General features: G+C 38.7%; 1 protein-coding gene across 1 annotated transcript in view; it reads right to left on the bottom strand.

Annotated features, from left to right (window-relative positions):
• Unc80 (unc-80 homolog, NALCN channel complex subunit) overlaps positions 1 to 22,703 on the bottom strand; it is a 180,390-nt gene that overhangs the window by 97,297 nt on the left and 60,390 nt on the right. Inside the window, 2 exon segments of the mRNA XM_059278011.1 lie at positions 4,794 to 5,006; positions 20,047 to 20,219. Of these exon segments, the coding sequence (XP_059133994.1) occupies positions 4,794 to 5,006; positions 20,047 to 20,219 (386 nt within the window).

Below are 22,703 nucleotides of genomic sequence, written 5' to 3' on the forward strand. Positions count from 1 at the left end.
GCTCTGTGAACTCTGTGATAAAATATATTTCTGTTGCAGACTGACTCAATTAAAATAAGATGAAAATAAATCAATCATATTTTAATTATATCAAGTTAATAAAGCATGAAGAAATATTAGAGTTGGAACAACATCAATATAATTATAGTATAAGATTTATCATTTGAGATTTTAAAATGGTGGCCCACACAGTGTTGAAGTTAAATGCAATTTTACCTGCTAGTGGCAAATTATTAATCTCACTACATTTAACTAAGCTTAATAGATATTCTTATTAAATCGGTCTGTTTCTGTTTCATGCTTCCAAAACTACCAGTGATACATCTCTATTTTGCAGATTAATGGGTGAAATAACAGATCAGTTCAGGCCTCACACATTCTTCCCATCTGTCTTCTAAACACAGGAATGCAAAAAGAATGGATCAACTTGGCATGTTCTATAAAACATCTAAATTTATCATACAATTGATTATTAATCACATTAAAAACTCCAATGGAATTGGTATCATATGATAACCCCTTTTCACTCTATTGAAACAATACCTGGAGGCACCTTTCTCAGAGAGAGACACCATGCATATCTGGTGAATGTCTTTATAATTCATGAATTCTTGGAGGAAGTCTCCAAATGTATTCTTATGTCCTCTTTAATGTTATTATCAGAATAGGGTCCACCTAGTAAAAATCTCTTCAAATAAGGTGACAGTAATGTTGGTAATTTACAGCTGATTGTCTTTTTGCCTGGGAGAAATATAGGAGTTAAGCACTCCACCCCTCCAAAGAGTTAAAATGCTGAAGAGAAACACTTTACATCTTCTTTTAACTTGAGAGCAAGACTGTCCAAAAGTACTTGGGCTTTTGAAAATGGAAAACCTTTCTACCAGCAGGGGGCTGAATGGTTTTTAATATAGTTGGAGTAGAAAATAAAGGGTGTTGGAATAAGAAAAACCTTCACCCTGATTTCAGCAGGATTATGAGACCAAATAATTGGGAAATAGTGTTTAATATTTTAACAACAAGAACACTAAATATGAGAGAGAGAGGGATTTGCAAGTATGCTTAGTGAGAATGCTTGGGTTATAGCTTTATTGTAACCAGAGGAGAGGCCATTCGGGATGAACTCAGACATGGATTAGGTGTTGAGTCTCAGGGAGGAGTTCATGAATTGGGAAAAAGACAGTAGCACCAGCCCCGCTCCAATGACCTGCCCTACCTTCCCTAGAATCCCACGTTCACATTTCTGCCTTTAACATGGTACTGCAGTGTCACCACCATCCTGTAACCAGGTTTTACAGAATATTTTAAAGGCGCTGTCTCTGAAGACTGAGATTTGAGGTAACTGCCATCCCTGCTCTCCACCTCCACCCCCACCCCAGTTATGTTTCCTCCACCAATCCTGCTTTGTTCAATATGACAGGTGCCTTTAAGATTTTCTTTTAGCATAGCTATTCACGAAACAAATTTCGGGTGGTATTTCTATCACCTAGAAACGAGATCTTATGGGAGGTCTGTCGTACAGGCCAATGGATGCCTTTAACAAGAGAAACTAAAATACCAGCAAGCTGACAGAGTATCAGTTAATGCCATTATCTTGAACATCTGGGGACATACTGGAACACAGGTGACAAGAGCCAGGCAGGGTTAAAGTATGATCAGGGAATGGGGGGGAGTGAAAACATTTTTCAAATAAGCAACACTGAGGGAATCTTAAAATTTTACTTCAACATTTATATGATTTTTATCTTCACTTTAAGAGAGACAATAGTGAAGGGCTACCATTTATTAAGATTTTAGTTTATGGGCAAGACAGTTTGGGCTAGGTCATGAATATACTTACCTTCTCTAAAATATTGATGGCAAAAACTAGGCCAGGCTGTGGTGGCGCACGCCTTTAATCCCAGCACTCGGGAGGCAGAGCCAGGCGGATCTGTGTGAGTTCGAGGCTAACCTGGGCTACAGAGTGAGTTCCAGGAAAGGCACCAAAACTATACAAAGAAACCCTGTCTCAAAAAAAAAAAAAAAAAAAAAAAACCAAACAAAAACCCAAAAACTAAACTCTGGGGTACAAACTTCCCTAACCAGTTAGAATGAACTATTAACATAAAAATCTAATGTCAGCTATTCATGTATCATAAAATTCAATAGTTTGCATGTATTTATCATAATCTCTGATAAAATTAATCTGCATCAAGTATAATAGCATCTATCTATCTATCTATCTATCTATCTATCTATCTATGTACCCATCCATCCATCCATCCATCCATCCATCCATCCATCCATCCATCCATCTATGTATCCATCCATCCATCCATCCATCCATCCATCCATCCATCCATCCATCCATCCATCTATGTATCTACCTATGTATCTATGTATCTATGTATCCATCTATCTATCTATCTATCTACCCATCCATCCATCCATCCATCCATCCATCCATCCATCCATCCATGTACCCATCCATCCATCCATCCATCCATCCATCCATCCATCCATCCATCCATCTATGTATCTACCTATGTATCTATGTATCTATGTATCCATCTATCTATCTATCTATCTATCTATCTATCTATCTATCTATCTATCTATTTATCATGTGTGTGGTGGTGAACACACACGTGTGCATGTACACATGGAGACCAGGGGTCAAACTCCAGCGTCGTTCCGCAGGCAGAACCAACTTTTGTTTTTGTGAGACAGAGTCTCTCACTGGCCTGGAGCTCACTGGTTAAACTAGGCTGGTGGCTAATATCTCTGGGATCCACCTGCCTTGCCTCCCAGCACTGGGAATTCAAGTGTGCTATCATGCTTGGTTTTCTTCTTGTGTGAGTTTTGGAGATTGAACTTAAGTCCCCACAGGCAAATACTTCACTAACTGTACTATCATTTCAACTTCAGTTAATTTAAAATCTGGTAAAAAGGACTTAGGAAATTAGTCCACAGTGAGTCTATGGGGAAACAAGGAATTTAGACAACAAGCACGAAGTCAAGGTTTCAGTGGGAGAAGAAGTTTAGAACTCAGGCTTGGTATATTTGGTTTCCTGTCTAGCGAAGCTTCATCTTATAATTATGAATGCTGATGTTATGCTAGGCACATGGTGGCAGACATTCAATGAAGAATCTTCCTTCCTTTTGCTCCTGTGGCTCTGGTGTATCTTCGTGTCTCATGATATACATTTTGACTATACTGCTTGACTTGTGCAAACTCTTGCGTTTAGTATTAAATTAAGCATAACAGAATGTAGGAAAAATATAATGGAGTTATGCAACTTGACTCACTGATTTCTAAAGACTGGATGCTACATAGGAAGAAGGTTTTCTCTCATATAAACTGTGCAACAGAATCTGGGAAAAGGCAATGCCAAGCATAGAACATGAAGGTTAGCATTAATAAAGAGCACTGTCTGATGTCTGTGAAACAAACCTCACATATTTTTTTTTCTACATAAGATGGTTATATAAGACAAATCAAAGAAAATGCAAGAAGAGAGAGAGAGAGATTCATGTTTTCATGTTTACGGACAGAGAGCACACCATCTTGGCACAGTGTGTGCCTTCTGAATTACTATGGAAGAGAGATGAAGAAAGACCAGAAGGAGAAAAATCCCGAATTAGTGACATTAGTTGATAAGTTTCAGGGGGAAGAAGGGGTCGAGAGATGATAATGGATAGGAGGTGAAAATGCATACAACCACTATATACATACATAACACTGATAAGGAATAAAAACATTAAAATTTTAAAAAGAAAAATTATGCTTCCAGGATATAAATATTTTATATTGGTAGCAATAATTTGATCACAAAGATGATTCTTGAATTCGGAGCCACTGAGGGAATTTATACTAGTAATATAGGGATATTGAACCCTTTATATGCATTTGTGTTTCTTTCCGCTTAAAATTAGCAGAAAAAATAATAATAAAAACCTTAGTCTTCTTGAATTTGTTTTAATTCTTCACTTTCTCCCTTCCTAGAGTGAGGAAGTTGGCACCATAAGGGTCCATTTTATTAGGATTCTTAAATCTGAGTTGTTCATTTCTTAGTTATTCACTTATTCATACATATGCCTATATTCATAGATGGCACATTAGGGAAAGAAGAAAATCTCTATGAAATTAAAGGGGAGAGACTCTGGGTGATAAACAGGTGCTGGGAAGGATACCATTTCTTCAGCGGTGTGGTCCGAGCTAAAGTAGCCCATGTTCTGATAAATAGCATCCCTCATACTCACAACCACAAAGTACCCACCATGAAACTCAGCAAGTGAAGAAAAATAATCAAAATAGCAGGGGCTTCTTGGGGGGAAGGGCTTCAAGGGGAAAGGGGGTCTGAGATGATCATTGGTAGGAGGTGAAAATGTGTAAAGCCAGTATACTCATACATAAAATTGCCAAAGACTAAAAACATTAAAACTTTAAAAAGAAAAGAAATTATGCTTCTAGGATCTAAGTATTTTTTATAATGATTTGATCACAAAGATGGTTCTTGAATTCAGTAATTAAAACCAAGGCTTTGGAATCCAACATGGGAGATGAAATAATGATTATTTCAACTATATGCAACCTGCCAAGTTACTTGCCCCTGTATAAACCTCAGTGTCCTTAACTATAAAACAAAACAGTAATATTCAGCCTTATAGATTTGTTGGGAGAGATTAAATGATTACTTTCCCCCCAAAGCGTTCATTCGGTACCTGGAATATAACAGACAATAAACAAATTCCCTAAGAGAAATTTCATTTCACTCGAACGCCCGAGGTTTTACAGAAGAAAGACAAAGGCTCACATCTCCCCACTGGTAGAAGAGCTTGGCAGCATTCCACTGCAGCTTCTGGTTCCGCTTGTTGCCCACGATGGGAGACCTGCCCCGGGAAAGGCCTTTCTTGGTGATGTTCACATGGTGCCCTTTCATCCACTCTGGCCAGTTGCCCCGGTTGCACCGGTGAACAAAACGGGCACATTCCAGAAACAGAGCTGCTCTGGCCACCACAGGGGCTTCCTGAGAAGGAGTAAGGAAAGAACAATGTGGGATTAATAACCAATTTCTTTAAATTGGCCTCAAGTGGAATGACTGAGCTTCCTGGTATACATCAGTCCTGGTGTTTTAATTTACCTTGGCCACACTTCTCAGGATGGCATCAGCACAGTCGTGGAAAATCTGAAAATGAAATCTCAAACTCAAAGGCGCTGTACACATCAAGGAATTCGGTATCCTAAGAGGGCCCATGCTACTTTAACCTTCTCAGTTCTCAACGGATCACATGCTTTCACTATATATTTCAATATATATATATATATATGATGTATATATATATATATATATATATATAATTGAAAATAGATTCTTGTCATACAAAATATTCAGATTATGGTTTTCTCTCCCCCAACTCTTCCCAGATCTTCCCAACTCCCTACCTACCCAAATTCACATTCTTTCTTTCTCTTTCTCATAAGAATACAGGCATCTATAAAATAATAATAAAACACAATAAAATAATAACACACCAGAATAGGACAACCAGGACTTGAAGGTATGTGTGAATGACCTTCCAAAGCTTTTAAATAAGAAGTTTCAAAAAGCATAAACCTTTAACATGAATAAGCAAATGCTCCATGTCTAGAATGAATCTTACTCCAATCTAGGGTGCTGTTACATTGACCCTACACTGGCATGTTATCTAAGACCACTCACAAGTTTCAGGAGATGAACTGTTTTGTTTTTTGTTTGTTTTTGTTTTGCACACTTTGAGTATTAGAAAAAGGAAGAGGAAGATTTTGTTGAATTAATCTTTTTCCTGTATAACAGACCAAATTCTGCTCAAGAAGTATCATTTTAGTTGAAAATATTAGAGAAAAGAGGAAATTATTTAATTGATAAATGATAAACAGAATATTTTTTTTCAGGAAAATAAAAAGCATGACTCCCTCTTGACATGCAAAGATGTGGTTTTAAACATAAAAGTGGTAGGTTTGATACTCACAACCTGGAAAAATGAGATACTCTGCTGAACTCTTTAAAAGCTAACAAGCATGTATGGAGGCAAGGGTGTGGGAAAGATGGAGAAGGGGAAGAAGAGAAAGAAGAGAGGAGAAGGAAGAGGAGGAGAAGGAGGAGGGAGAGGAATAGAGGAGGAGGAGGTCATCAGTGGGTCATAAGAAAAATACAAAGTGTTACCTTTGATTTTTACCTGTGCCAGTTTTTTTTTTAACTTTTTATTGATTCTTTGTGGCTTTCACATCATGCATCCTGATCCCATTCATCTCCCAACCCCTCATATTTGCCTTCTGCCCTTACAACCTCTGCCCCAAAATAAAATAAAATTTAAAAGAAAAACCAAAAATCAAAAAACAAACAAACAAAACCCCAAATTAATCATCCAACAAACCAAAACCAAACCAAACCAAACCAAACCAAAACAAAACAAAAAAGTCTCAATGTGGATGTTGTAGTGTGACAGTGAGTCACACAGGATACCCTTTAGTCCATACATCTTTATTCATAAGTGTTCATTGCAATGAGTCGTTGGTCTGGTTCGAGGCCTCTGGCTTCTGCTACACTAGATACTGGGCCCTCACTGGGACTCCTCTTGGATATACTAGTGTTGCCTTATGTCGTGGAGATCCTGCAGCTTTGGAAAGGCAGGTCTGGCCCCTTCACATGCTCTAGAAGTTCATAGATGAGGTGGATATTAGGACAGGCTAATTCATAGCCTTGGTTCTGTGTCTGGGTGGTAGCTGGGTAGTTTTCTCTCATCCTGACACCTGGGTAAGCTCTCCTGCACTGCCCTGGCTAGCTCACCCAACGCACCAGGTAACAAGGCCCACTCTCTGGAGTGCTGCAGCTGGTGAGGGGCAGGGCCAGCTCTCCCACCTACCATAGACATGGAGGGTTGGAGGATGGGGAAGGGCATCTCTCCCTTGCCCACACCACCTTGTGACAGACAGATAGTGGGGCTGGGTCTCCCACTCTCACACCTTCAGGGCCAGCTCACCAGTACCCTGTCAATGGGGTCAGCTCTACTGTGCTGCCCAGGCAAGGTGCAGGGCCTGCTCTCCTGAGTGCTGTGGTTGGTGAGGTACAAGGCCAGTTCTCCCTAGTGTACAGCCAGTAAGGAGCAGGATCAACTCTGTGCAGACCTGTCCTCATCATCTTTGGTGGTAACAGGTACCATGGACATCAATGCAGACCTTGGCTGTGGCAGGGACACGGACCCAGACATGGCCCAGGCTGCAGTTTGGGCCTGTATGATGCCATGGCCTCAGGTGGCAGTGCATGTCACACAGGTCTGTATGAGCCTGTTGTGCCATTTTTTTTTTTTTAAAGTCACATTGCCACCACCACCGCTGGGTCACTCAGTAACTCTGGGCTGTCAGTGATCACAGATTCTCAGGTTGAAAAGAATTTTTTGTTGTTGTTTTTTGTTTTTGTTTTTTGTTTTTTCAAGACAGGGTTTCTCTGTGTAGTTTTGGTGCCTGTCCTAGATCTCACTCGGTAGACCAGGCTGGCCTCGAACTCACAGAGATCTGCCTGCCTCTGCCTCCCGAGTGCTAGGATTAAAGGCGTGCGCCACTGCCGCCCGGCGAATTTTTTTCATCATTTTAACCAACAAAGTTTAGAACAATTCAATCTATAATGCTAAAATAAATATTAATGTATAGAGATATGTCACAGTTGACTTCTTACAAATTATATAACAACACTATGATCAAGAAATAATACCCTCATTTTAAGAGTCTTAAAAAAAAACCCAACATGTTTTCCATATAACCTGGACTGTGAAGGTGAACATACAGTATCCAATCTGATGTTCTCCCATTCCCACATCTATGCTGTTTTTGTCTTCATATTTATATTGTCTTAATTTATATTCAAAGATCTTACTAAAAGAGAATTGGGGGGGTGTAGGTAGAATGCATTTAAGAATAAAAATCAATCAGTAAATACAATATTTTTTAACACATATTATATGCATTCTACTATTTAAAACATATTGCAGTTCTGTATAATGAAAAATGATGTTCAACCTTTGTGACTTGGTTTACCTCCCAGTCTATTCCCGTCTCAAGTGCTGTACAATCTAAGTGAATCAAAAAAAAGAAGCAGTTTCCTACAGATGAGATCTCATATCTTTCCAGAAGTGCTGTTCCCACGACCTGCAGCCTTCACGTTCCTGCTCCACCTGTAAGATTCTGGCAACCATCGCCACTGAGAAATCTTCTCTGTTTTTATGCTCCTTTAGATGATTAAAGTAAATTACAACCCCCTTATCTAAAGCTTAAACACAGCTATCAAGAATTCTATAAACTTAAATCTAAAAACATTTTTAAAGGAAAATAATTACAGTAATGCATCATAAAAATTCTAGTTAAGAACCACATTTACAGAGGGGCTTAATTTTTCAGACCTCATTGACAGGAGACAGAAAGTTAATATAGATGAAAAGACAAAATACCAGATGAACACTGTGTTAAGAATCTGTTATTCATACACGAGTGATAAGTGATGAAAGTCTGTACAGAGGCCAAGATATGGAAACAGGTCATTGGGAGAGTCCATTATTCAATGCTAGGAGTCTTCAGGAGAGGCATGAATACGATGATGCTGTTGCACATGGTCTGAATACTGAGTCTTCCCATGTAAATGTTTACTAAGCACATCGGATGTGCTGGCCTGCATCTGAAAAGGGCTGAGACATCTGTCTCTAGAATATGAATGCCAGGCAGGAGGGCAAGCCCAGCACTGTAAATTTATTTTCTTCCTGTCAGACTGTGACAGATTCTCATTATAAAACAATGTGAACTCAATGCTTAATGACAGGAGACAGAAAGAACACCCATGGCAGAGCACTGTACAGTGAACTCTGACTTTTATAGGATTAAAGGTAAAAACTCAACTTAGACTAGTTACATGGGGCAGAGAGTCTTTTCACCACCCCTAACTATGGGCTGATGAAGGAATGAACAACTGATGGATGGACGTACGTGAAGAGGTATAAGAACCTTGAAGTGGTTTCAGATGAACAGAAATTTCAGTTTTCTACTTTCAAAAATTTAGAATGATAAAACCCAGATGTTACCAGCATATAGTTACTAGCCTTGGCAGTTTGAAGTTTGGAAATGCAATTTAGATCAATTTGAGGATATATTCTCTTCATTATACAACTCAACACAAGGAGTGAGACTGGTTATATTATCCAATGGTTTTGATACATGCTATAAAATCCAGTATCACTGAGAACTGCCACAGCTTGAATAAAGAATCATTCAAATGGTATCCCTTTTTTAATAATCCTCATAATCCTGGTAAATGGGAGGCAGGCTTGGGAATTCTATATTCAAGATGTTGTGAATTATGTCAGTTCCTAAAGCATTAAGTATTCATATCCTCCACTTCTGTTCTTTGAGACAAACTGGCCTCAGACTCACAGAGATCTGCTCCCTCTGCCTCCTGAATGCTGGGACTGAAGACGTGCCTTGTGAATATTTCTATTCAGGAAGTTGAGGGGGATGCTGAGGCACAAAGCCAAAGATAACTACTATGCCTTCTAGTAGAAGATGCTAAGCAATAAAAATAAATACAGAACATGTGTGCAACAAAATCTAAGGTATTCTACTATGGATATGGCTGTGATGAGTATTTTTTTAAAGTACTATTTAAATCACAGTTTTGAGAAGGGGAGATTTGGGGAGGCAGGACTATAGACTACCTAGAACAGAGGATTCTTCCTAGCCACTAAGGAAAGCCAAGGTTTCCCTTCTGATGGAGTTTCACTCTTACAGTTCAGTACAATCTGCAGGACCAATAAAATATGGAGGTATGATGTAGTGGAGATGGATGGATTCACATCAGGGAGAAAGATAACTCAAGGGGATGGGGAACAAATCAAGCAAATGCTGCATGGCTAAAAAAGACCATCAAGTATCAAAGGCCTGGTTACAATGAATGTCAACACTGGTCTAGAGAGGGAAATAACAGGATACAGGTGATATGCAGGGGAAATGGGGAAAACATTGTATTTAATTGGGGAGAGCTGCAGAGGGGGAGAGAGGGAGTACAAGGCTAAAGTCAACCTATAAGCACTACTTGCCCAAGGACACATAACTTCTTGGATTGCTGGAGGCTGTTGTTCGTGTAAGATAACAAGTCACCGGTTTTGATGTCTATAAACAAGGTTGGTTGCCCCAGCTGCACACAATGTACTTTATCACACAAGGGCAGGAGTTACGTAGGCAGGAAGTACATCAAGATGTATACTCGGCCCGGACTGGAAAAAAGCAGAAAGTACACAGCCTCATGGGTTTGGCTGACCTAATTCATGCCATTTCTCTAGCAATCCTGGGTATGGATCTGGCCACTGTCCATCTTCCTGGCCAGTCTTTAATAAAGCTTGCTTCAACTGGACAATCATGGATTCAGTCATTCCCACAATTTTCAGGTTTAGCAGGAGGAAGGACAAATAACACTAAGCCGTTAAAGAATTATATTTTCTTATATTTACCTAATATATATATATATGTAAAACACACATACAATGAAACCAATTATGCCACTTAGGATGACAATGCTCCTAATAAGAACCACAGAGTATATGACAAAACACTAAGTAACAGGCATGAGAAACCTCCTTTAGAGTTGTTGGTAGGGGTAGTCCAAGAGACACACTGCCACCAGACAATTTAGTCTATTGTTTTTAGACTTGGTTGCCTCCCAGAGGTTGCTGAAGGCTTCACACACTTAGGACATAGGATTCAGAAGGTTCAAGCTGGGTCTGGCCTGAAAGCCTCCTCTTTTCACAGTACCAGAAGACAGAATACAAGCTTCCAGGGGGGAAAACAATCAAAGTCTCACCCAGCTGTGATACTTATGAACCACAACAATGACCAGCATGGCAAGAAACTCCTAAAGATGACTCTCACATCTTGGTGGTACCCAACAGCTGGCTAATTGGACTTCTACGGCCCTAACAACCAAAGGGAAATCATGTCTGGTATCGGAAACCTGGTACCCAGCTTCCTGGAGCCACTGAGGTTGCAGGTCTTAGAGGAGAACCAACTATTGCCACTTTACTGGATCAGTATAATTCCTAACTGCATATTAAACTAAACCTACCCACAGATAAGCATAACTCTCATCCCTTGTGTGGTTTGAATAGAAACGGCCCCTATAGGCTCATATATTTGCATACTTAGGGCGTGGCCTTGTTGGAGTAGGTGTGACCTTGTTGGAAGAAGTGTGTCACTGGGGGTGGGCTTTGGTGTTTCAAATGCTCAAGCCTCTCTCTCTCTCTCTCTCTCTCTCTCTCTCTCTCTCTCTCTCTCTCTCTCTCTCTCTCCCCCTGCTTGTGGATCTGGATATAGAACTCTCAGAGCTCCTCTCCAGCACCATGTCTGCCTGCATGCTGCCATGCTTCCTACCATGATGACAATGGACTAAACTTCTGAACTGTAAGCCAGCCCCAATTAAATGTTTTCCTTTATAAGTGTTGCCATAGTCATAGTGTCTCTTCAAAGCAACTAAGATATGGTGTCTCTTCACTATGTTAACTAAAACACCCCTCACCAAAGAATCTCTTTGCAGCAGAGGGAGACCATTACAGAATACAATTCATCAAAATAAAGAGATCAACTGGTCATCAGGTACCTAGCTCCAACAGATACATCTACAACACAACACTTGCACCTAAGGCTCAGGAAACTTGTGAAAGAAGGGACAGGAAGATTATAAGGGCTGGAGAACCAAGAAAGCTACTGCAAGATTGTGTCTCTTAGACAGGGATGTTGCATCCATATCACAATCGTATGGCTGCTAAACAAGACCTGAACAAGGAAAACCAACAGACATGCTAACACAGAAGCAGAAAAATCTCACCAGGCTTCCAGACAAAGAACCGTGTGAAACTAATGATTGTTGAAGGAGGGAGAGTTAGTCTTTCCCATGTATGAGCCCTGTAATTGGTTATCCAGCACCAAGTGGTCCGGCCTGAAATCATATACACAAAGCAACAAACATTAAATGTACATAATTTATGTATGTATGCATACATATGTGTGTGTGTACACATGCATATACATATATATGTGTGTATACATATACATATATATATTCAAAGAAAAAGAGGCTTTCAATTTGGCAGTGAGTGAGGAGAAACAGGAGAGATGGGAGGTGTTGGAAGGAAGAGACATGAGAGATGGGAAGGGGAAAATGTTGTAACTGTATTTTAATTAAAATTTTTAAAAACATTTAAAAAATCAAAAACCCAAAGCTGACAGCATGGAGGTCAATATATTAAAAGGTCTTCTTGCCAGGCAGTGGTGGCACACACCTTTAATCCCAGCCCTCGGGAGGCAGAGGCAGGCAGATCTCTGTGAGTTCGAGGCCAGCCTGGGCTACAGAGTGTGTTCCAGGACAGGCTTCAAAGCTACACAGAGAAACCCTGTCTCGAAAAAACAAACAAATAAATAAATAAATAAAATGTCTTCTTTCTTATTAATCTGTCTGTCCAGGTGACATTTCAGCTCCTACAGCTGCGCCAAGTTTCTATTCCACTATGCTACAGTTTCGTAGAACCATTTTAAGTGGAAAACCAAACCATATTAAGCTAAATTATATGAATTAGAATCTCCAAACACAAAGTTTAAATAAGAAAGTGGAGTATCAGCAATTTCAAAAAGCTCTCCTGCTTGAATGGAAGGTATATTTTTTGATGGCTATCGAGTTATCTAGTCAAAGTCACATGAAATCATGACATTGTCACTGTGCAGTCTGAATTTCTTCAACATTCTGCATCTGGAACTAGAAAACTTCCTGCATCCAGAACCTTTCCTTGATTTTTTTCTTTTTTGCTCTTTCGCCTGGATTTTTATGATTGTTATATGTATTGAATGCTTCCTTTGTGACGGTGAAGCAGAAAATTGGGATACTAAACAAAACAGCTGGGCTGTCTTTTGCCTGGGGACCTAGAAATATATTTACCAGGACACAACAGTTAATTGGAGGGTATAATTACAATACATTCCTTTCCCTCAGGGGCTTATCTTAGCTTGTTATATGAGAAGAAACCCCAACAGATTCTGAAAATTCACATAACACTGCACAGGAACTACCTATTTTTTTGAAAGCTAAATATTTTATGATGGTCCCTGAGGAATCACATAATTTTTATTGCCTTACAATAAAATATAAAGTGCTTGCTGCTGTGAGATATGTTTATTTAAAACCAGTGGGAATAAGCAGTTTTTATGGGTCTCAGTATGTGTTAGAATTTTTTTCTTTCTTTCCTTTCTTTTTTTTTTTTTTTTTTGCCAGAGGGCATATGTTTCTGAGTCGATGTTTATTACTTTGCTGGTATTGAATTCTGTCCCTGACTGAGATCACTGCCTAACAGACTCATTAAATGACAAGCTGCCTCTGTCCACTTCAACAGTAGCTATGGGCAGTCTGGGGTAGGCATAATTGTTCAACTCATGGTCTGGATGACTAGTCATTTTCCCATTTATTCAAGTCATGGTTGTGTTTTGGGTCAGTATTTTAAAAAAACAAATGATGTTTTTTCTACTATTTCTATTTCATATAACGGACTGGGTGGTAAGACAAACTTTCTTTGATTTAAAACACCTAAAGATGCTAGACAAAATTTTAATTTTTGTTTTATTTTTATTTCTAAGGTGAGATGGAAGACCACAGAAGATAATCATGGGGCAGCGGTGGATAAGTTAGAAATATTTGCTCTCAGAGTTTTCGGTCCACTGATTAAATATCTAGTCTCAAGCTGGTGGGGGTCAGGCTACACACTTCTATGTAAAGTTAACTCTGTTTGCTTGTTTTGAGTTAAGGGTCTCATTAGGTAGCCCAGGCTGTGTTTTTTGAATGCTGTGATTATAGGAATGTGCTACCATCCCTGGCTCTAAATTGACCTTTACAAATAAAAAATTAGCACTGCTCATGAAATTTGAAACCCCAAATATAGGATAAAACACAGGTTAGTTGAGTTTTGTTTGTTTGTTTGTTTGTTTATGTCATTGATACTATTAACATTTGGGTCGGATCATCGCCATTTTGTGGGTGGCATACTATGAATAAGATGTTTATCAGAATCCAAGTTGTGAAAATCAAAGTTTATCTGGACCTTATGAAATACCCTGTGGTAGTCAGCCTTGCTCTTGACTAAGAATGGTGGGATTGGGGCTGGAGAGATAGCTCAGCAGTTAAAAGACCTGGTTACTCTTCAAGAGGACATGGGTTCAATTCTGGAACCTACACTGTAGTTCACAACCATCTGTAACTTCAGTCTCAGGAAATCCAACATCGTGTTCTGGTCTCTGCAGGCCCCAAGTATGCACACGATGCATAGATAGATATACATGCAGACATTATGTCTGGACACATTAATTCAATTATATGAAAGAACCATGTGATCAGACTCAATTGACAGAGAGGAAGCAAAGTGATTGTGGTATCTGAACATTTTCTAAGACACAGTATCAAGAGTGACAAAGAAATGAAATAGAAGAGGCGGTCAAGGTTAAAATTAGACCTTGAATGTACCTGCAATGTTCAGAAGGAAAGAGAAAATGTGGGGGACCTTATATCAAAGATGTAACACCTGAGAATTTTCCAGAATATATATATATATTCCAAGTGCAAAAATTAGGGTCCTCATGAACATCTGGTGAAATATGGCAGAAGCATTTTAGTGAAACCGTAAACTATCAACAGCCACCAGAAGATACTAAAGGTGCGTAGAACAGGGTCAGCCTTGGGTACTGATTGCCAGTACAGAATACTAAGACAGGGATGGAATACTATCTTGGAAGGGCAGAAAGAAAATGTCAGCCTATGACTTGTTAGCAATTCCAACAGAAGGAGCTTCAAGTTGAGGTTAAAAAAATGTTTTCAAAAACTCCATGGCTGAGAGAGGTACTCCAGCTGGCTGGCCTCTGAATCCCCTCTGCTGAGGCATTACTTGAGAGGGAACATGAGTTTGCAAAGACTATTGGGGTAAGGGAGAAGGAGCCAGCAGAATTGGCTAAACTTTGGGGAAATTTTAGGACCTAGTTCTGATTCCCAGAGTGTACATAAAGTCAGATGTGGTCCAGCTCATATGTAGTTCCAGGGCTCCTGGGGTGAACAACAGATCCTCACTCAAACAGGATGGAAGATGGAAGGCAAGGACCAATACTCAGTGTTGTCTTCTGATTTCCATATGGGGTGACATGTATGTGAGTGACATACTTGTACTCACACATGAACTCACACACATACCCTTAGAGAGAGAGAGAGAGAGAGAGTTGGAGAGGAAATATAAGAAAATGTGCTTGCCCTAAAGGAAAATACAGATTAATTAAATTATCTTCAATTAATTAAAAATTCTCTTCATTAAAATACACCACATAAATAAAGTAAATAAAAGCCACAAATAAGGAGGTGATGCACTGTAAAAAAAAAACCAGAAGATCAATTAGTATTGGCACCATCTACAATCATTTTTTTGGTTTGTTTGATTCATTATGTTCGTTTGTTTTGAGGCAGGATCTTACTATGTATCTCTGGCTGTCCTGGAGCTCACTCTGTAGCCCAGGCTGGCCTCAAACTCACAGAGATCTGCCTGCCTCTACCTCCCAAGTGCTAGGATTCAAGGAATGCACCACCAATCCTTGCCTACAATCTTCTAAAATTAACCACAAAAGACAAATAATTGTTCAGCAAAGGATGGACAAAGATACTAATTAATTACATGTCTGTGTAAGGACATCTTAAACCTTATGTTGAAATACAAAGTTGGTCACTTTGGGGCACCAGACTGGTAAAAACAATGATGTGAACAAGTAAAAAGCAGAAGCAAGAACACAGACTAGTACAAACTTTCCTTACACAATTGGCACCTGTGTAGAATTCTTGCAGTTATATGAAATATGGGTTTTACACCAAATGCAAAACTATAATCAAAATTGAATTCTTCTGTATACCTAGCAGACTATTCTGAATCAAGGCCCATGTACACTAACATTTATGGGAGCATCATGCAAAACTGCCAAAATTCTGAAAAAAAAATCATAAAAACGTCTTGATAAAATGAAATGAATTTACAACTTGTGCTGTAGTTAATGAAACTATTCTTGAGTGAAAATTCATGTAGTAGCTAGCACTAACTGCATCAGGAGAAACCCAATACTGAACGGAAAGGAACGTATGACTACACATCAAGAAATTTCAGAGTCAAGTAGAAGAAAGCAAAACAAAGCACCATAACACAGCAGCGGTTCTGGTTGGCACAGGGATGCCATTAGATCAGAGGGTAGGAATCCTAAAATCACTGGGAATGTCCTATGCTTCAGGTCTGTTATGGATATGACTGATTTTTTTTCTTTAATTCGACCTCTTTATAAGGCCAAATACTTGAATGCGAATTAGATTTTCTCCAATCACAGATGAGGGAGAATTCTACAATCCAACGCATGGGATGTGTTAATATTCCCAGAAATTGGTGCTAAAGCCAACTGACATCATTGTTAGCTGTATTCATGCTAATAAGTTACATCCAAATTAGAAGTTATCATCTATACACATTACAAATTCTACCAGATAAATAAGGATAGACTGTGAACACAGTAAACACAAGTGTACCAAGACTGCTTCTTTTTCCTTTTGTGTTGGCAGATTATATAACTTTAGTGTGAAATGGATCCTTTTTGTAAACATGTCTTTAAAAAAAAGTATTACAGTTGTATTTGATACATTTATACTAAAGAAAATGATTATGAGCAATAGCTGCATTGACCTTAAATCAATGATCTTGAATTTCATGCTTGTAATGATAATAGTAAGATTATTTAAAACAAACAAACTTTCTTTTGTTATATTTGACTTTGCAAGTTTCTGGTATTTCCTTTACCTAGTAATACTTTCTGATTCGGATGAGAAATGTCAATTTGAAAAAATCACATTTAAATTGTATGATCAATGAAGCAATGAAAACAAAAATTATGTTTTAATATAGAATTCAATTTAAGTCATAGGTAAAAGGAACAGGACAAAATAGTTCAAGAGAGGTAGGATAAAATTGACTATAATATAATTCTAAATCCAGTTCATGTTTCCACTTCTGCTGTTAACTACTTGATAAAAATCAGATTTTACCACTATGTCTCGATCTGAATATCTGCACTTGCACCCCTGCATGCCTGTTTCTGTCTATCCATGTATCTGTGTATCTATGCATCTGTGCATGCATACATATATATGTATGCATGTATGTATGTATGTAAGTTTACCTATATTTTCTATATCTTTGTGTTTCCATATTCTTATCTATATCATACACATGACTAAAACTACAAATGCATTAGAGAACACATAAAAATATTATAAAACAGGGGACTTGATTCAAAATAAGAAGCAGTTTGGATTAGATGCTGGGAAAAACCAAATACAGAGGGGAAATCTGTGAACACAAGAGTAATTTTGAGGAACTCCTAACCTAGATCTATACTGACAAATTACAGTGTCACACCTGTACAAATGACAGCCAGCACCAAATGCCACTTCAATTCAGGAAAACAAAATACCTACCTACACATCCCTTTCTCTCAGATTGCTTGTCAACATTTACTAGCAAATTTAGTTTCTCCACTTTTTCCTAGCTATGGAATGGTCCTGAGTATGCCTGCATTTGGGGACCATATCCTGGCCTGATCCGTTTGATTTTACACCAACAACTAAGATAATGGGGAAGTGCTCTATAAACTGTCTGCAGAATGAAACTTGTCATTATTAACCTCTACTATCTCTTCTGCCAACCTCCATCTCTCTCCTCCTCTTCCTCTCTTCTTCTTCCTCTAACACCTTCTTCATCGCCTTTGCTTTTATGCAAATCAGTGAGTCACCTCCATTGCCTGTTAAAGGACACTCTTTGGCTTCTTTAAGTTTTCACTGATTCTGACATCTGGGATTTGGGTTTCCGAACTTGGGCACAATGCTTGGTCTTTTCTAGAATTAAAGACTCCCAGGTATGAAAACCCCTCCTAGCCCCACCCACCCACTGTGCCAGGGCTGCACATTGCCCCCAGTACATATAATTATTGATGAAGAGTGTATTTCCTTTCCCACCCTACACAGGTCACTCCATCAGTGTGTTTCCACATGTGTCTCTGCTTGGAGGCAAAGAGACATTAATTGTGCACTGAACCATACATTTTCTGTTGTTTACCACGGAATTTATGAGATTAGGAAGAACAAACACTGCCAGAGGAGGTACTGCAGGAAAAGGAGGAAATGAGAACTCAGTGATCTGGGAACTCTCCAGTCACAGCTTTACAGTTAGGGACATGAGGAAAAAAATCTCTATTTGCTGTGTTTTTGTCCAATCCAATGGTAGGAGTCACAATGAAGAGAGTCTCTTTGTGGCTGAAAACTCCTGTACCACATTTCTATAGCAAGTAAGGGGTACAGCAGTTGGAAATCAGGCAGGTATGGAATAATTTTAATGAGAGTAAATGAAACTCCACCACCTAGAAAATTTAAATATCAAATTGACCATCAATATTGTAATTAAAATGGTCTTGATTTGGAAGCAAGCATTAGTTTGTTCCAATGAGATTCTTTTTCAGCTCCCTCAGGGTGTTCTTCCTGTGACAAGCCATGTGTTTCTGCAGGCCCACATATCTTAATATAAATGCTAAGAGTTTTCCACATGGGAAGCAATGGTGAACAAGTTCCTTCTGGCTTTCCATCATCAATGAATATAAATGAAGTAATTCCAGTTGCTTGATGAGTCTCCTTGCTAGTGATGACACATTTATTGAGGTAGAGTTCCTGAGGTTTTATAGAGCAGTTCTGTGGGAAATCCATTAATTTTCTGATATACGTGCTAAATTTTGTCTATAACTGCTTTTCTTGGGAGAATTTTCACAACTTTCATCCAAATCTAAAAGAATCAGTGTTGCCAAATGTTAAGAATCATTGGTTTGGAAAATGAATGTGGTGTGGATACTCGAAATTGAAAATAGTTCAGGTTTTCCTATTATAATAAATTCTTATCATGTATTTCTATAATAATAAATATCTTTAAAGGACCAAATGCTTTTTGAATCATTAAAAAATTATTCACAACGTACTTGATTATAGGAGGCCATATACATATATTTTCAATGTGTCTTGATACTAATTTTGATTTATTTAAATAATTGCTTGACAGAGAAAGCATATGGTGTTGCTATAAAAGTCCTGAATGGAATGAGAAGATTCTGCTCTGATCCCAGTTTTAGCACTAATTAGCATATGACCTTGATCAAAGTCACCTGAGCTGTCGGAGCTTTTCAAATTCTTAAAGTAGCTTCACATCATTTTTATTAAGAATCAACATAACAGAGTACAGAATATAGGTTCTCTGAGGACAGAAGACATGCCAAGGCCCCAGTCTATCCTTTGCTGGCTTTCAACCATGGGACTATAAGCTGTTCTTCCTGGTTTCAGGATTTCCCCGTGGAAATACACTAGGTATGCCATAATGTCAATCATCAGCCTTAGGCTGTAACACTCACTGAGAAGACCAGATGACTAGACACGGAAAGCCTGTAGAGATAAAACAAAACTTGGTTCTGAATCTAAGTTTTGCATCTTTGTAGCTGCTAATACAATGTTTGGTACAGAGGAAGACCTCAATGGATGTCTGTTAATTAGGAATTACATGTCAAATATTTTGTAACTGATACCAAAGAAGATTCAGTAGTAGCATTAACCCTTATTTTACAGTTATTGAGCTAATAAATGTCAGGTCGGTTTTTCAACTTAGGCATCCTGAGGTTGGAATGCTTTCACATACTAATGATGACATTGTTAACATATGCTACCTCCTAGTGATTTATTAAGATTTCCCTTTTTATTTACTTCTCTTACCTTGCCATCTTTTCCCCCTTTTTGACATTAATTCTGATAAAACTAAACAGATATGAACCCATCCTTAGGGTTAAGACTAGGAATTCATGCTTTCCTCCATTGCTAGCATGAGTGTGAATAAGGGTGGGGAAATTCTGCAACTTACTAGGTCCAAGGCAGCAGCTAGGATGGATGCATCAGGAATTGTCCCTGGCTCACAGCAGTTGAGCAGAAATTGAAAACGTTTCATGCCTTGTCGGATTGCTCCCAGATTCACCACGTTTTTGCTTTTTCCACCATCTTGGTTGGGAGAAACGTGGTCATCGAAACTGTGGCAACCTGTAGGGGTTGTGTCATTATGAAAGGAAAGAACAAAACGGATCATAAAAAAGTATCAAAGTCATACTAGTACATTTTCTGTACTGTTGGCCTGAAAACTCTCTCCCACTCTTTCCCCTTCCTCTGAACCTCTAAGGTGCTTGCTATGAACACATTTTTGATTTGAATTAATTGGTGACATGTAACAGATAAAAACTCAGGATTTTCACCAAACAGCTTCAATGTAGGGTCTGATTACTCCACTGCTGCATCTCTAAGCTGGTGAATAAGATTGGCAGAATTGAAATAAGAAAAAGTAGGAGCATAGGTTTTGGACTGACAGTTGAAGAAGAGAGTGCATGGAAATCAAAGGAAATGACAACAACCCAAAGATATTTTTATCTCCTCCATGAAGGAGAATAGTCTACAATCGGGAGAGTCCAGCCCCTTTGTCATTTAGGGCAGTTATAATGAAATACCATGGGCCAGCTGACTTGTAAACCACTAATATCTACCCTTCACAATTCTGTGGCCTACAAGTTTGATCCTGGGTTGAAGTACAGTCGGTTCTTTCTGGTTTGGTTATGCCCCCAAATGGCCTTTCCTTGTATGAGCACAGAGATATCTCATCTCTCTTTTCTATAAGAGTACTAAAACCCAAACATGGTTGTGTTACCCTCATGAGATCTTACACATCTAACCACCTTCCCAAAATCCCATTTCTGAATGTTATCACAGTTAACAGCATGAACTTTGTATAGATGTAAACATTCACTCTATAGCTCTTGGAAATCTATATTATATGGAAAACATTCATTAACAAGGAACATTTACCACCCAATACTCTTGGGTTTACGCTACAGTTGCATCAAGTTAACACTCCAGTGTGCAGAAAGAACTTAGAGACATGGTCACAGCACCAGCCAGGTGACATGGAGCTAGCACGGCACAGACCTCAGGACACACATTATCATCATTCTCAAAAAGCAAACAGAGAAACATTGTCTTTATGATGCTGCTGGTTCAGAACAGTCGAGAGATTGTCTCTGAAATTCCATAGTGGATAAAGTGTGCATGAACTGAAATGATGAATCTGGCAAAGATCTGGGTTGTCAGGAAGAGCCTTACAAGGGGTTTTCCCCCTTCTTCTTCAGTACTGAGAATCAAATCTAAATCCTCATCTATTAGACAAGTGATCTACAACAGACCAAAAGTTCCAGCCTAGGAAGACACTTGAACCCTTATGCTAAAAACTTGATGTCTGTTCTAAATTCTGAGAGACAGTCGAGTGGATAGGATGATTTTTTTGTGATGTAATAAAGCTTAAGAAATATCATGCCTTCATGAAGAACATATCACGTCAAACTAGGTGACACTTAACTTTTGACATTATCATAAAGATATCAAGGACATCATTTCTGGTAAAGTTTAATGAAACTTCTGTAATGGGATGAGAAAATAATTCATGTATTATTAGAAAATTAATGGCATAGTTTGTTGAAAAGCTATGTCCACAAATTATTAATTAAACATATTCAACATTAGTGGTTACAACTGTATCTTTTTCCTGCTCAGTAAGAAACTTGGATGAAAGCATGGAAATGCATGTCTCTTCAGATGGATCATCAAAGTCTAGTTATGAAGAAAAGATAGAGAATTCAAACTGATTTTGAATTTGTCCTTTAATTTTTTTCCTGGACAAGTGTTCTAACTGCATTCCATATAGCAAAATAATGAACCATATGAAATGGAGATTCCATAGTGGCTACATCAAAGCCTATCATGATATTCATTGATAGAAAGATGAACTAGCAAAATTTGACCAATACAAACAGCTATGTGATGAGAACACTGATATTTTTAAGTTCTCTCCATACATTTGCTATATCCATGGCTTAGTTATTGGCTACACTGATTAATTTCAAATACGGCCTGCTTTATTCCATCTAGAGCTCCACAGTTTACCACGCTCACCATCTCCCATGCACACACAGAAAAAGGAGTCAGAATGTGCTAGAACCAGAGAAGCTTCCATGAAATAAAAACTGAAGAAACCAAAGACATTTAGTCAAAAGAGATCAAAAGAGAGAACAGGAAATGAGCAAGAGGGGTTACGGTATTATGTGTAGCTGTGTATGTGTGGTAATGGATATCATCACTAGGACAAATCATCAAGTTTATGGGCAAATATATTTTCAGATTATAAAGAAAGATTTCCTAACAATTAAAGCTGTCTGGATCTGGAACAAATTGCTTTGTGAAGTTGCACACTCCCCCTCAGCGGAAGTATGCAGAGGGAGGGTGGCCACCTGTCAGCCACGCGATGAACAGAACTCTGAAGCAGAGAGTGGGTGGACAGAAGGTCCTGTGACTCTCAAATTCTAACAAAGACAAGAGGCCATGTCTTATTCTCTGTACACTCAGGGCCCACCAGGGGGTGAGAATCACAGTAAGGTTTCCATAAATGTCTCTTCCACAAAACTAGTAATAAAGAAGCTATAGATA

Source organism: Peromyscus eremicus, chromosome 13 (genome assembly GCF_949786415.1).
Source record: "Peromyscus eremicus chromosome 13, PerEre_H2_v1, whole genome shotgun sequence".
NCBI classification, from domain to species: Eukaryota; Metazoa; Chordata; class Mammalia; order Rodentia; family Cricetidae; genus Peromyscus; species Peromyscus eremicus.